The 13139-nt window shown below is 40.6% G+C and overlaps 1 protein-coding gene across 8 annotated transcripts; it reads right to left on the bottom strand.

Moving 5' to 3' along the window:
- Nucleotides 1-2330: 2330 nt before the first annotated feature.
- LOC116852444 (protein Smaug homolog 1) lies at nt 2331-12438 on the bottom strand. 8 transcript variants are annotated; one of them, XR_004379779.1, is made up of 9 exons: nt 12187-12392; nt 10279-10627; nt 9519-9849; nt 8960-9414; nt 8519-8887; nt 8289-8448; nt 7743-7980; nt 4767-6811; nt 2331-4240 (listed from the first exon to the last, which is right to left on the bottom strand). XR_004379779.1 is itself a non-coding variant. In XM_032832835.1 (9 exons), exons 2-9 carry the CDS (start codon nt 10526-10528, stop codon nt 6584-6586), a joined length of 1935 nt encoding a protein of 644 aa, XP_032688726.1. In that variant the 5' UTR covers nt 10529-10627; nt 12187-12390; the 3' UTR covers nt 2331-6583. The 8 variants fall into 8 exon arrangements, 7 of the variants coding, with proteins under 7 accessions (XP_032688726.1, XP_032688727.1, XP_032688721.1 ...); XM_032832835.1 differs by having other exon boundaries at nt 2331-6811; nt 8960-9070; nt 9167-9414; nt 12187-12390; XM_032832836.1 differs by having other exon boundaries at nt 2331-6811; nt 8960-9070; nt 9167-9414; nt 10315-10627; nt 12187-12389.
- Nucleotides 12439-13139: the final 701 nt, after the last annotated feature.

The following is a 13139-nucleotide window of genomic DNA, read 5'->3' as shown; positions in this document are numbered from 1 at the left end:
GTGGTCTATGAGAACTTAAGCCATAAAATTTAAGTTTTAAGCTCTAAGCCGTAAGAAATTAACCAGTTACAGTCAATTATTTTTTTTATAATTGTCTGTGATTGGTCAACTTCTTACGGCTTAAGACTTAAAGCTTAAATTTTATGCTTTAAGTTTTCATTGTAGACCACGCTTAAGGGGCGCCGCACATGAATTGACATAACAGTAACGTAAGACGTACCGTAAGAATTGACCAATCACTTTGAGTATCGTCGAACCGTAAGATCGCCATTTTTGTGAATACTCGATTGTAATTGGTTCATTTTTACGGTACGCCTTACGTTACTGTTATGTCAATGTGTGCGGCGTCCATTTTACATTAATCGCAATCGCAAGATCGCAAGGAAATTGACCAATTATAATTGATTATTCTTCGATCGCAAGAAGAACAATCGACTATGATTAGTCAATTTCTTTGCGACCTTGCGATTTGCGACTAATGTAGAATGCTTTATGTTATGCAAGAATATGTGCTTAAATATCTTATATTTTGTCTTTTGTCTTAAATATCTTATATTTTGTCTTTATATATGTATAATTTATATACTGTCTCTCTTATTATTTGTTTTATAAGCCGATTTTAACTTTTTTTTTACCAAAAGTAATGGAAAGTAACGATTTTTTTATCGTTACTTTTCAAATAACGGTAACGCGTTACTTTTTAGAATCAGTAACGAGTAATGGTAACGAGTTACTTTTTACCGCAAGTAACGGTAACGGTAACGCGTTATTTTTAAAAAGTAACGTTCCCAATCCTGGATACTACCTCAATTTTTAGTTAAAAACAGTAGCGGCTCGTACAGAGAGACTTAGGAACTAAAGATCCCCGCGAATATTTAACGAATATTTATATTTAAATTTTTTACATATCTAAAACGCAATAAAGATAGAATGACGCGTAGCGTTGATAGCGCACTCCCCGAACGCAGCTAAAATATATACACATTAATGGCTCCTGCACACAGAACGCGGTAATGTTTGCCGCGCTGCGAAAGTCCGCGTGACAGCCAATCAATATGTTGTTTTTCCGTAAGAGCTAGAAAGTTATTACGGAAAGCAGCATATTGATTGGCTATCGCGCGAACTTCCGCCGCGCGGCAAGCATTACCGCGTCCTGTGTGCAGGAGCCATAAGACCCATATTCTGAACCCTCTTTTATCAATAAAAGTGTCTTAAATATGGCTTCTCAGGCAATCAGGTGGTTCCTAAGCCTCTTTTAGAGGTTCATTTATCGTTAAAAGAGAACTCAGAATACGGGTCTAAGGATCTACAAGAGTCCATATTCTGAATTCTCTTTTATCTATAAAAGTGCCTCTAAAAGAGGCTTAGGAGCCATCTGATTGGCTGAGAAGTTACATTTAAGGCACTTTTATCGATAAAAGTGCCTTAAATGTAACTTCTCAGCCAATCAGATGGCTCCTAAGCCTCTTTTAGAGGTTCATTTATCGTTAAAAGAGAACTCAGAATACGGGTCTAAGGATCTACAAGAGTCCATATTCTGAATTCTCTTTTATCTATAAAAGTGCCTCTAAAAGAGGCTTAGGAGCCATCTGATTGGCTGAGAAGTTACATTTAAGGCACTTTTATCGATAAAAGAGGATTCAGAATATGGGCCATAGTAAAGATCTCTCGTGTGGCGGCGTGGTAGGCAAAAGCATTCGACGTCTCCTGACTAAAATACGGAAAAAATAATTTTATATTAAATATTTGTAATCAGGAAGAACGTTTATTTATCGACAATAAACTACAAACTGCTCGACGATTTGAAAATTTATTTATGATTTCATGCAACTGTGTAAAATATATATTAAATATATTGTTACACTGCGAGTAAAATACGCCAAGTTGTAGACACCACGGAAAATGTAGCCTAGATGCACTAACTTACAGTTGTTGCGTTAACGCAAACGATGTATTAGCATTCGTGCATGTTTAGATATGCAGCTACGCATATAGAACGATGTTTTGCGCTCTTACTGCATAAAGTATTGAGTCAAATCAGAATTTGCTCTTGGCTCTTGGAGACGTACTAAGTGTTCCTAATTGAGTGTTCTTAACTAACATTTTGGATATCAAGATGTATTCAAAGAGTCACTCGAACGCGAATCATTTATTTTTTCATGTAGATTTATTCTAAAGTTGTATTACTCAAATGAGAAAATTTTAAAACATTTTATCAATAATTAATAACTCACTTTATCGTATGTGTGATATATTATCGCATCGTACAAATAAATATATAAATAAGGACAAGAGGAGCAGAGATATAGGACACACTTACACGGATTATATATGCGTATGAAAATTTTTTTATTGGAAAAAGTCCCTTCACGCTACAACGTCTGTGTCTATTCAACTTCTTTTTTATAACAGTACAAAAATTGCATTTTTACATGTTGCCGCGCTTATGTGACTAAGGTATTTCCATTTAGCGATCTGACAATTCAAATGACCTTTCTTATTACAGTTTACCTAATGTTATCCAGAGAAGCTGCGGCAAATCGTGAACACTAGATATGCGCCAGCGAGGGCACGAATCCCCGCGTATAAGAACAAAAAAAAAGGCGCAGAGAACAAAGGGAAAAGCGTCTTCGTTCGCTGGACGCGCTTCTTAAAGCAAAATCAATCGCTTAAAACGTGTTCGGCGGATGTCAACCGCATCGATATAATTTTTCTACTCGGATCATCATAGTCATCGCGGATCGCCTTCGGCCGGGAACAACTCGCTTTGTTTCGTCTTTTCCGAAATTTTTCACTAAGTTACTAATTATTATATATATATATATTACTGCTGCTACAGGTGTGCAAAATTTATCGAGCAAATCGATTATTGTGGAGCGCGAGTACCCGGCCAAAGATTATCCCGCGAATTTCTTATCTTTCGCGCGTTATTCTCATTCCTACAATCAGTATCCTGCACTGAGGTCAACGAACGGATAAGAGATCGCAGAACGCGCACGTGTATGCGAACGCGATACATTTTATCGTCAGTTTCCAGAACTCGAGAATCGCTGGAGAAAGAGCTCGGTGTTATTACTAACGAGAGTGGAACATAATAAAATGTGCATACACGTATATGCGTGAACAACAATCGCCGATCTCGGGAAAATGCAGAGTATTACGTGCACCGTTCTTGCTCAAACTTACGTATTAATTAATTACACCAACAGCTACCGATATCGTCAGATCGTAGCTTACACTTTAATTAATACCTAAGTACCAATTATTCAGGCAAGATTATTCTTTACTAGTATTCAACACATGGATCTCATCGTTCTCGGCGGCGTGCGAGTTATCTCTCCTCGGTGTTCTCGATAATTTGTCGCTCGTGAATGCTACTATATGCAAGATGCATTCCGCGCGCGCAGCATTTGGCGCACGATGGTATCCCGACACTTTGCACTCGACGAGGAGAACATATCTCGATTGATATCCGACGTTAATCGTGTTCTTTCCACGTAATACCTTGATTTTCCGCTCGGCTATTGAACGCTTTACACCAATGTCGACTCGTTCTCGCTTATCCGTTCGTTTCATCGCTCGCGAATCACCGCCGCCGATCGTTAATTATGATGATGATCACTACGGCGAACGAGACGCGCGCTGTGCGCGCCCGGCGCATTTCTCCCCACGATAATGGCTATGAGCACTAAGTACAAGACGTTACATGAGAGTCGCGAGTGCCTCACTACAAACAACAATAATGATAGTTATAATATACGATGGGTCGACGGGAAGTTAACGGCACAACGGCGGCGTCCCGACCATCGGCAGGATTAATCACATGGTCTTTCATTGTTTTTTTTTTTTCCTTTCTTTTATCGATCACGCTTATAATACGCTGCGCGAATAAAAATCTCTTTGCATCCATTTTAATTCAGGTCCTGCCTTTGTCAGTTGGATTGCAGCGGTTTCAGTATGTGAAACAGTTTGTAGTAATCCTACGCTGAATGAAATTCCTGATGTCGCTTACGAGCAGTCTTTTTCACATGCGTCTCATTTCGTTCGCATTATGTGTCTCTCTCTTTCTCTTTCTTCTTGTATGTGTGTGTGCGCACGTGGGCCTTTGTTTTTATGTATGTATGAGTTTGTGTAATGCACTAAATAGGATATCTGTATATGTGTATCATGCGTGTGTTTGTAGTAAGTTTTTTCTTGTATATGTGTGTATGTATGTATATCTCTCTCTCTCTCTCTCTCTCTGGTATACAATGAAACATATGTCTAACAAGTCACGCGAATTACATTGAGAACACGCGTGTGGTATTGTGTGTTTGTGTGTGGTACGCAGATTTAATGTACAATTAATTAATTATATACGTTATAACCGGTAGAAATAAAAAACGGTTTGACTAGCTTTTGATCTTTTTTTTTAAAATTCCATATTAATTTCTCGTAACTCACAATGTACAACCAATCGGATATCGTTTTGACGGTGCTACTGCTGCTACTGCCCGTTGATCGAGTAACACACTTGTCTCGCTCGTGAAATGAAATAACGACTAAATATGATCCTTTCCATTTACAATTACTAAATATATATGTATATATAGTTCATTTCTATTCTCCTCACGCGTGCATCAGCAGGATACTCCCGTATTCAATAAATCACTTAATACTTATTTTTATAAGAGTATAATATTATTACTAACGATACTACGCTACGTATCCCTAGAAATTTAAAACTAGTTTCGTCTTAAAAACTACTTTCTCATTTTCTTTTTCACTTCTCTCTCTCTCTCTCTCTCTCTCTCTCTCTCTCTCCCTCTCTCTCATACTCGTACATTTGCTCGCTCACTCGCTAATCTTTAATATTTTGAGTTATTTTTCTCATACAGTCTTCGAATTATTACATTCACGTGCACACAAGATCCACGAACGGAAGTAAAGCATACGAAGTCTAACGACGGATCGTGGCACGTGAATTATTCAGTCTTTAGTCATTTTTTTTTTTCTTATTTTGCATCAATGCAATCAATCAAATATTATGTATATATATACTCCCTAACATTACGCATTTAATAAAGTCCATCTTCTTGCACAAAAAAATATTATGCTACATTACCCGCAACGCTACCTCAAAGTGCTAAAGATTGAATATTAATGTATGCTTACAATGTAAAGCCACAGATTTCGATGTTGCGCCAAGTTACATGACGCCAGTCTGTCCCCTCCGACCCACATCCCTCGCGAATTTCGCTGCTACTTTATAATGTTAAATTTCCTACAGCTCTCTTATACGCGTTCGCTCATTTCTTCCCATAAGGCCCTTATTATTCATTTATTTGAATTATTTACTCGCGTTTATAGTAGCCTACCATTGTATTGGAAACAAAAAAAAAATAAAAAAAAAAGGAAAGAAAAACAACAAAGAGAAGAACGCGACAAAATTCGCTAAATAAGTGGGAGATCGCGAGATCTGTGTGCCAACTACGAAGCATACACACGTCGTATACGTGTTTCTGTCCTGTTTCAGTCGAGATTAAAGTTTCAATAAAGGTATGCGGATTATAACTCATGCGATACGGTAGCAAACCCTTTAAGTATGCTTGCGCGTTCTCTACATGAAGTTTTAACAGTAATAGTTATAGCGATAGTAATAATAGTGGTGAGGGCGATAATGTGATGATGATAGTAGTAAGAATAGCGATTATAGTATCAATAGTAGTGGTAGAATAATAGTAGTAGGGTAATAGTAAGAGATAGAGTAATAGGAGCAATAGTAGCATTAGCAAGAAGGACGCCGAGATAATAATAACAATAAGAGTACGAATTATACACTAATATAATAATGTAATAATAGAAATATAGATATTAAAAGAAGTAAAATCAGTCTATTCATTAAAATGAATTACGTTAATTTAACTATGTTCCGTCATTTAAAATCAAGCAAATTCCATTTCATGAAATGGATAACAGGAAAAATAATATTGCAATTCTCATGCGCAGTAGTGCTAACTGTTTCTTCCTTCATTTCTTTCTTTCTTTTTTATTCTATATGTTTATGTGTGTGGATGATCTACTTCTTCGTTATAAAGTTCTCTGTATGTGTATATGTGAGTGCGTGTATGTGTATATGAATGTATGTTTTACGCTTTATGTGTTTACGCTTACACATGTGTATATATATATTTCTTCTTATATAATATACTTATACGGATGCCGCGAGAGAAGTCAAGGAAAGAATCTATCTTCCTAGTAGCATTTGGCTTGCCAAATTCCGTCGTTTAAATAATATGATTAGACGATAATAAAAATACGATTTACACATGCGTGTAAGGGTCATCTACTTTTTCGCAAAGTGAATGTCGCACGTGTTGGACATTTTTCCATTTGGTTTAAAGCAATTAAAGCATAGGTATGTACACTCGCGAGTATACACACGAATAAAATGTATGATTTTTCATCATCACCGTCAATTTTTTTTTTTTTTCTTTTAAAGAAGCCGTGAATGCACCGTCTCAGAATTTTCGTAAAATGTCTTAGACGATCTTATATTTGTCTCCGTAAAAAAGGATTGTTTAGACGGTACTTACGGTAAATTCTAGACGCGATCATTCATGGAAGATGGAGTGAAGCTGGGTTTCTCGTCGATGGCTTGTTCCGTCATTCTTAAGGCGAGAGTCTGCATGCGAAAAGTGAGGTCCTGTTCCGTCATCATTGCGACTTGCACATGTTGCGGAAGCGATTTCGTTCCACTGCCGGAAGGCTCGGGGTCTATGAAGTGGTCTCTCGGTGCGCTATTCGTACGGTAAAATGATTTCGGCAATTGCTGTGAAAAGAATATTAATTAAGGCTCCTGGCCCCTCGCATTATCTTTTTTTAATGATGTCAGAAGCGAGAAAATGTACATTAAAAATTCTTCAACAACATATGTCAAAATAAAAACATACTCACAAAGTAACACTTGTAATCGATTAAACAAATTTGTAAGATATTCTGTGTCCTCTTTGCTCTAACAATCAATAAGTTATTGTAAATTAACTTGAATAGAAATAGGCGAAGAAATAGATTAAAAAGATGAATTGTATGTCACGTTAATTTACGACAAATTGTCGCATATGACGCTTCTGACCTTGGCGGCACCATCCAAGAATTCCAAGGTCAAATCAATGACACCATCTTATGTACACCTCGAAACCATACAACTTTTCTTTGAAACGTTTTTTTTTTAAATGTTTTGTTTCCGAGATAAAAAGGGTGTACGGGTGGTCTCAGACACCCTGTATATATATATTCTGTCAAATAAATACCGGGAACTGTTCAATAAAACAGAAAATATTGATTTAATTATCTTCTGACATCTTTAAAAAAAGACAATGCGAGGGGCCAGTCCTGGGATTTCTACGATATACAAAAGCTGCGCAACGATAACGAAACTGTCGTTAACTCCAATAATGAGTTACAGGGCTACAGGAGTCTTAATTAATAATAATAAGAGAAAAAGAAGTATCACACACATAACGCTGTAATAGCAAGGAGAGATGTAATTTTTAAGAAAAATAGAGAAATTAGTGCTGCAATTCTAAACAAAATCGTAAAACTCGTAATTTGTGCTTGTAAGAATTTATGAGTAGATCTGCAATTCTATGTCATATGTCATATATAACTCGTAAATATCTATGATTTTTTTTTCGTAAGTTACGATTTTACGATTTATTCGTATATTTGCTTAAAATTGTAGTACAAATCCTTCTTCTTACCGGCAAACTACCTTCTTGCAGACTCGGTCTTTTCTCGACAGAAGCAGGGTGTAGATGAGGATTCTGAGTCGAAATATTTTGAAAATACGCTATACTGTTTCTGTGCGTACTGGCCATGTACGAATGATTGCTGTGTGTGTTGTGAGTATTATGAACGTTGCTAGAGTTCAGGCTCGGTTTTCTATTGTGCTGCGAATTATTACCATATCTCCGATTATTGTAGTAGTTCTGCTGCCATCTATAACAATTTAACCCCGCGTACGCATCTTCGTCATTACATCAGGCTGCTTACATTATTTAACATTACAACGCAGTACAAGCACCGAGTTTCTCCTCATATGAGCGATAAAAAGCGACATTAGTAACACCCAGCATAATCGATTCACCTTCTCTTTATTCTACATAACATAGTAATAAATATAATATTAAACATAATAATAAATAGATAAGTGAATCACTTGCTAAAACGTCGCTTCCTGTCGCATCCTACAATATGAGTTATGCGATGTAAATTTCACGTATATAATGTTACACACGTCGACTTACTTTTGAGTTTGTCGCGGATTGCCAAGTCTGCTACGCCATTGCTGCACTTTCTCCTTTTGAGTCGATGTAAAACACTCGTGCTGTAATACCTTCTCCAAGACGTTGATGCAACCGCACAGAATACTGTCATCTACAGTCTCCAGGGGTAATCTGCTGCACACTGGAATGCGAAAGAGCTTATTATATCTCAATTCTTCCAGTAATAAACTACAAACAACCGTTCCACTTACGTTTGCCCAACACTTTTGTGAACTGAGTAGGGATGTCCTGTGGATCGCTGTCTTGACTCGGTTTTAAGGGAGTAGCCAAAATTGTTTTCAGTTCTTCGATTGTGTTAGCGAGCAACGGTGAGCCTTGCGTGAACGATGAGCTGGCTTGTCCACTATTACACTGCACCAGATCCCTTTCCAGATTCAGAAGTGTGCTGTACCGTTGCTTCAGCTTGGTAATAGATATGGCTAGCTTGTGCCTGGCGCCCTTTGTGACTCCATGTGTCTCCAATTGATTTTCGGTCAATGCCAACATATCCTCGTAACTCAGCGAGGTGAACAAGTAACTGTATTTATGTAGGCGCAATGACTTAAGCCACACCGGTACGTCTAAGAGAAGAACAGGTCTGGTTCAAATACTGTCGAGTAGATATATATTTTCAGAGTTGCAGCTGAACCTACCTCGCATACCGCTCGCTAAAGCACGATTTGAAGCGTCATCCAGACGCCCTTCACTGCCACTACTCGCACAAGAGCCCTGCGGACTCAACGGTCCCAAGCCAATGAGACTACCTGAGTGAACAGGACCGCGGTTTAAGTTTACAGATGATTTACAAATAGGCCGAGGTGAATAAAGTCGCGGAAATACTTCTGGAGTCTGATAATTACTCGCGTGGTCACCCGAAACGCTGAAGCTGCGCGGCTTGGACCTACACGAGGTACTCGCGTTGTTGGTGCGATCGACAAGTTCGTGATTATGCGACGTTGCTACTGGTGGCGTCAAGCTGTTCGAACGACGTTGACGGCTAATTGGCTGTGGTGGCGGTGGAGGTGGCGGCGGTGGTGTCACGCCGAACACGGATGTGCCCAAATGCGTATTGAACATGTCGTTTAGCTTCCGCGGCCATCCATCCCATCTTGTATAGGAAACGAAAACGACGTTGAAGAACGATTGTATTGTAAACATGAGAAAATTATTGACTGCGATATCGTCGACATTGTGCCGAGCTCGAGCACTCACCTGGGCACTGGTGGCGTAGCGTTCATGATGTATTCCTCCATGTTGGGTAGAGTTGGAGTATTGCTAATACGATCCTCCAAATGTCTGAGCCACTGACTTAAAGAACGTCTGTCCTGACAGGTTATAGCAGGATGTATCAGAGTGTAACTTAAGAGTTGCTGCGCCTCATGTGTGTATTGTCCAGTGCTCACACAGTGATTTACTAATTCTGGAATCGCCGACAAATAGGCTTCTTTGCACTCTGAATTCCCAGCCTTTAGTAGTGGTAAGTGCATCAGCAGTTCGTGAATTGCAATCTCTGTTGATTCTGACATCAGTCCGACAACGAAAACTGCAATATAAAGTATTTCATTAACATTCCCACTATTTACAAGCAGCATATCTGCTAATATCTGATTTTCAGCTAAACCGGTGCTGCATTGGTATCATGATTCCTTTTCCCTTCAACGTTAGGTTATATACTTGTCTTACTTTCAAAGGCAAAAAGCGCAATCTAATGCAGTTCAAAAGAGACAATCTTATGTGTACATAAAGTAGTTCTTAAATACAAAATTTAAGTCTTTCAAAAACAATCGAAATTAAACCAAGATACGAATCATCAAATTAAGCATTATTTATACATAATTTGTACTTCATTATTATCAAATTTTTTTTATGTTTAATAATAAAATCAATTATAATTCCAATTATACTTAATAATAAATAATGATTATACTTAATTTTATACAGATTAGATAGTATGATAGAGACTAATCACTACCTGGATTATTTGCGTTCATTTCTTGCCTGTAACTACCTGGATTATTTGCGTTCATTTCTTGCGTGTCCAGTTGCGACACGGAATGTAAGGTGTGCTGCACCGCCTCTGCCAGGAATCTTGCCTGCACCGCGGGCATACGGCGTAGAAGCGCGTAGAGAACGACGGTCTGTTCGCATTCGTTCCATTGGCAGAATAGACGTGTAAGCTCGCTGACTTGTTCGCAAAAGGGAGCGGCGGACGACAGCTTCATGTCGGATACAGACGATCTTTATTTTTTCAGTGGAAAATGGTGTGTCTTAAGGATGATTGAGACCAGATACGCGACGACCGTGTTCCCAGCCTGCAACCACTAGCCACGCAAAACACTAATATTTACACCTGCTTCAAATGAGACACTTCCTCGCTCCGCTTCCGAATGATCGAGTCACTTGTTCGCGCCTCGCATACGCGCAACGAGATCTTCAACGAGTATCGCGAAGTTTCTACGATAGTTCCAGGATACAGGGAACTACTTCGTGCGCGATCAGACAACCCATTCTCTCGCGTTCCGACCGGTCAGTCAGTCAGTCAGTCTGTCTGTCTGTCGAACGAGCGCGAGAAATCTCCGGCTCCACTCACTCGTCGCGCGTGTCATTCATCTGGCTGCGAAGAGTCCGCCAGGTTTCCGTGTGCGCGCGCGCGCGCTCGGCGACAGAGCAACGAACGACGAGCGCGGAGCTCGTCGGCAAGGTGATAACGCGTGCGATTATTGCATTACACGTCGACGAGCGCCTCTTCACAAGCCCGCACCATCGCTACTAGCCGCCTTCGGCGGACTCGTCGACGCGAATCACCACCTCCGCGTCACCGTCGTCGGCTGTGCGTACAATGACGCACCGAGACCCAGAGGAAGACGTACAGCCGCGACATAACCTCAAAAAGTGTCCTCCCTCCCTCTGTGCGTGTGTGTACGCCGATAAGAATTCCGCTGAGGTCAAGTTTGTTTACCCCGCGCGATGCGTGTATATTTATAGCTTTTCCTGCTGCGATTCGTTCGGCGGTGCAATGGCATCGCGCGCACGACGAAAGAGAGAGAGAGAGAGAGAGGGTGAGTGACGGAACAAGGAGGGGGCGAAGAGTGTGGGCGCACTGCTCCGTGCGGGGAGAAGGGCGGCAGCGCGGAGGTGGTGGATAAGATACTATCTTCTCTTCGTGTCCGAAAAGCATCGGCACCGCGTCGACGAGGTGGTGAGCCCCGCGACAACGGGATTGTGTGCTTCGTCAGCCGCACGCAAGATTCACGGGGGGTATAACCGACGATTCGTCCTTGCTGTCTGTCGACGTCGTGCGCGCGCGCCTCTGTGTGCGTGCGACGATGGCGTGGGGTAGGGGTGAAGGAGAGAAAGATAGAGAAAGATAGAGAAAGATCGAGAAAGATAGAGAAAGATAGAGAAAGACAGAGAAAGGAAGAGAGGAACCGGTAACGAACGACAGAGACGCAGATTCGCACGTATACACGTTGCGCGCGTATATACACGTATATACGTTCCTATATACTTATGTGTGTATCCAGTGCATGCACACGAATGAGCCCGAGCAGGGAAAACGAAAACAAGGGAGCACGAAGGACCTGTGCCCGGAGCCGTGACAAATCGCGATCGTCCGACTGAAACAGTGATCGTCGTAGTAGCCGATTGACAATGAATGCGATGAGATTGGCAGCGAACAAACGGGGCGATCACATCGCCACTGTGCGAATAACACGAGCGAATATGCGTCCCTTGAACAGCGAGGGAGGCCGAGCATGCAAACATACAAACCGACGTTCGCCCGAGTTGGTCGGCGCGCGATGTCGGGTGACCGCTTCTCTGTCTCGCTCTCCCTTTCCCCTCGCCGCTTACGTGGTGATTTTACACCTCGTGCACTTACTAATTACCGCATGCAAGACTGCTCGGTGGTGAGACCGCTCCCGTTGACGCAGTTAATTCTTTTTCGACGAAGGGATCGACGACAATGACGCACTTTACACGACCCACTACATCTTACCAAGTCTCCGGCCAAGGAGGAACCATCCGCCACGCGCGATACGGCGGGCTTACGTGACCACACTGGTCTGATGAAATATGCGTCCCGATCACGACCCTTTCGGCGTTCTCTCCTCACCATTGGCGGGCCGCCGAGAGCGTCGTCCAATCGCGTTATCAATGGCACTGATCAACACGCAAGCGGCAACCAATCAGCTTCTCCACGACACCATGCGCATGACTAAAGATACCAATGTATCTAAGCTCTATGAAGTAAGGTACATTAATGGGCCCTGTTACATTATATCGGAATAATTTAAAAAAAAAAAATAAAATATACTTTTTATGCATTCGAGAATTATATACAGTATATAAACGTGAAAATAAGGAGTACGTTATTATCTGTGGGATGTGAAGCAACATATTTTAAGAGCAGAGAGTGGAAACTTTGCGAGAAGCAGTTTGGAAGGGAGTGCGCACACTCAGACGCTGTGTCCGTGAGGTCACACGGTCGTGTGAGATGCGTATCCCCTCCCCTATTGCTGCATGCTACTCACAAAGTTTCTATCACTGTTAATATCTTCATCTAGTCGTGATGCCTAGAACTTTCTATTTTTTTTTAATAGCTTTTTTTTTAAGCTTTTATACGATTGTACTAATGTATATGTATATGTAAAATATATTAATGTACTTAGTTGGCTACTATTATATTTGTATACTTAACCTATAATCTCGTCGCTCGTTTGGCGGCCATATCCCGTACTACATTCACACACCCACACAGCACGAATTTTCAATAGATATATATATATATATATATATATATATATATATATATATATATATATATATATATAT

This window comes from Odontomachus brunneus, unplaced genomic scaffold (genome assembly GCF_010583005.1).
Source record: "Odontomachus brunneus isolate Ranch 3 - 2012 unplaced genomic scaffold, Obru_v1 Obru_scaffold_224, whole genome shotgun sequence".
In the NCBI taxonomy this organism is placed as follows: Eukaryota; Metazoa; Arthropoda; class Insecta; order Hymenoptera; family Formicidae; genus Odontomachus; species Odontomachus brunneus.
This window is presented reverse-complemented; position numbering and strand designations above follow the sequence as displayed.

What these genes read in the sequence shown, in the direction of transcription:
- LOC116852444 (XM_032832830.1), bottom strand. Translation starts at nt 10,528, where the DNA reads ATGAAGCTGTCGTCCGCCGCTCCCTTTTGCGAACAAGTCAGCGAGCTT. An exon ending in AATGAACGCAAATAATCCAG is followed by an intron (nt 9,850 to 10,278) that starts GTAGTGATTAGT and finishes TTTATATTGCAG; the next exon opens with TTTTCGTTGTCGGACTGATG. An exon ending in AATCCGCGACAAACTCAAAA is followed by an intron (nt 7,981 to 8,288) that starts GTAAGTCGACGT and finishes AAATTGTTATAG; the next exon opens with ATGGCAGCAGAACTACTACA.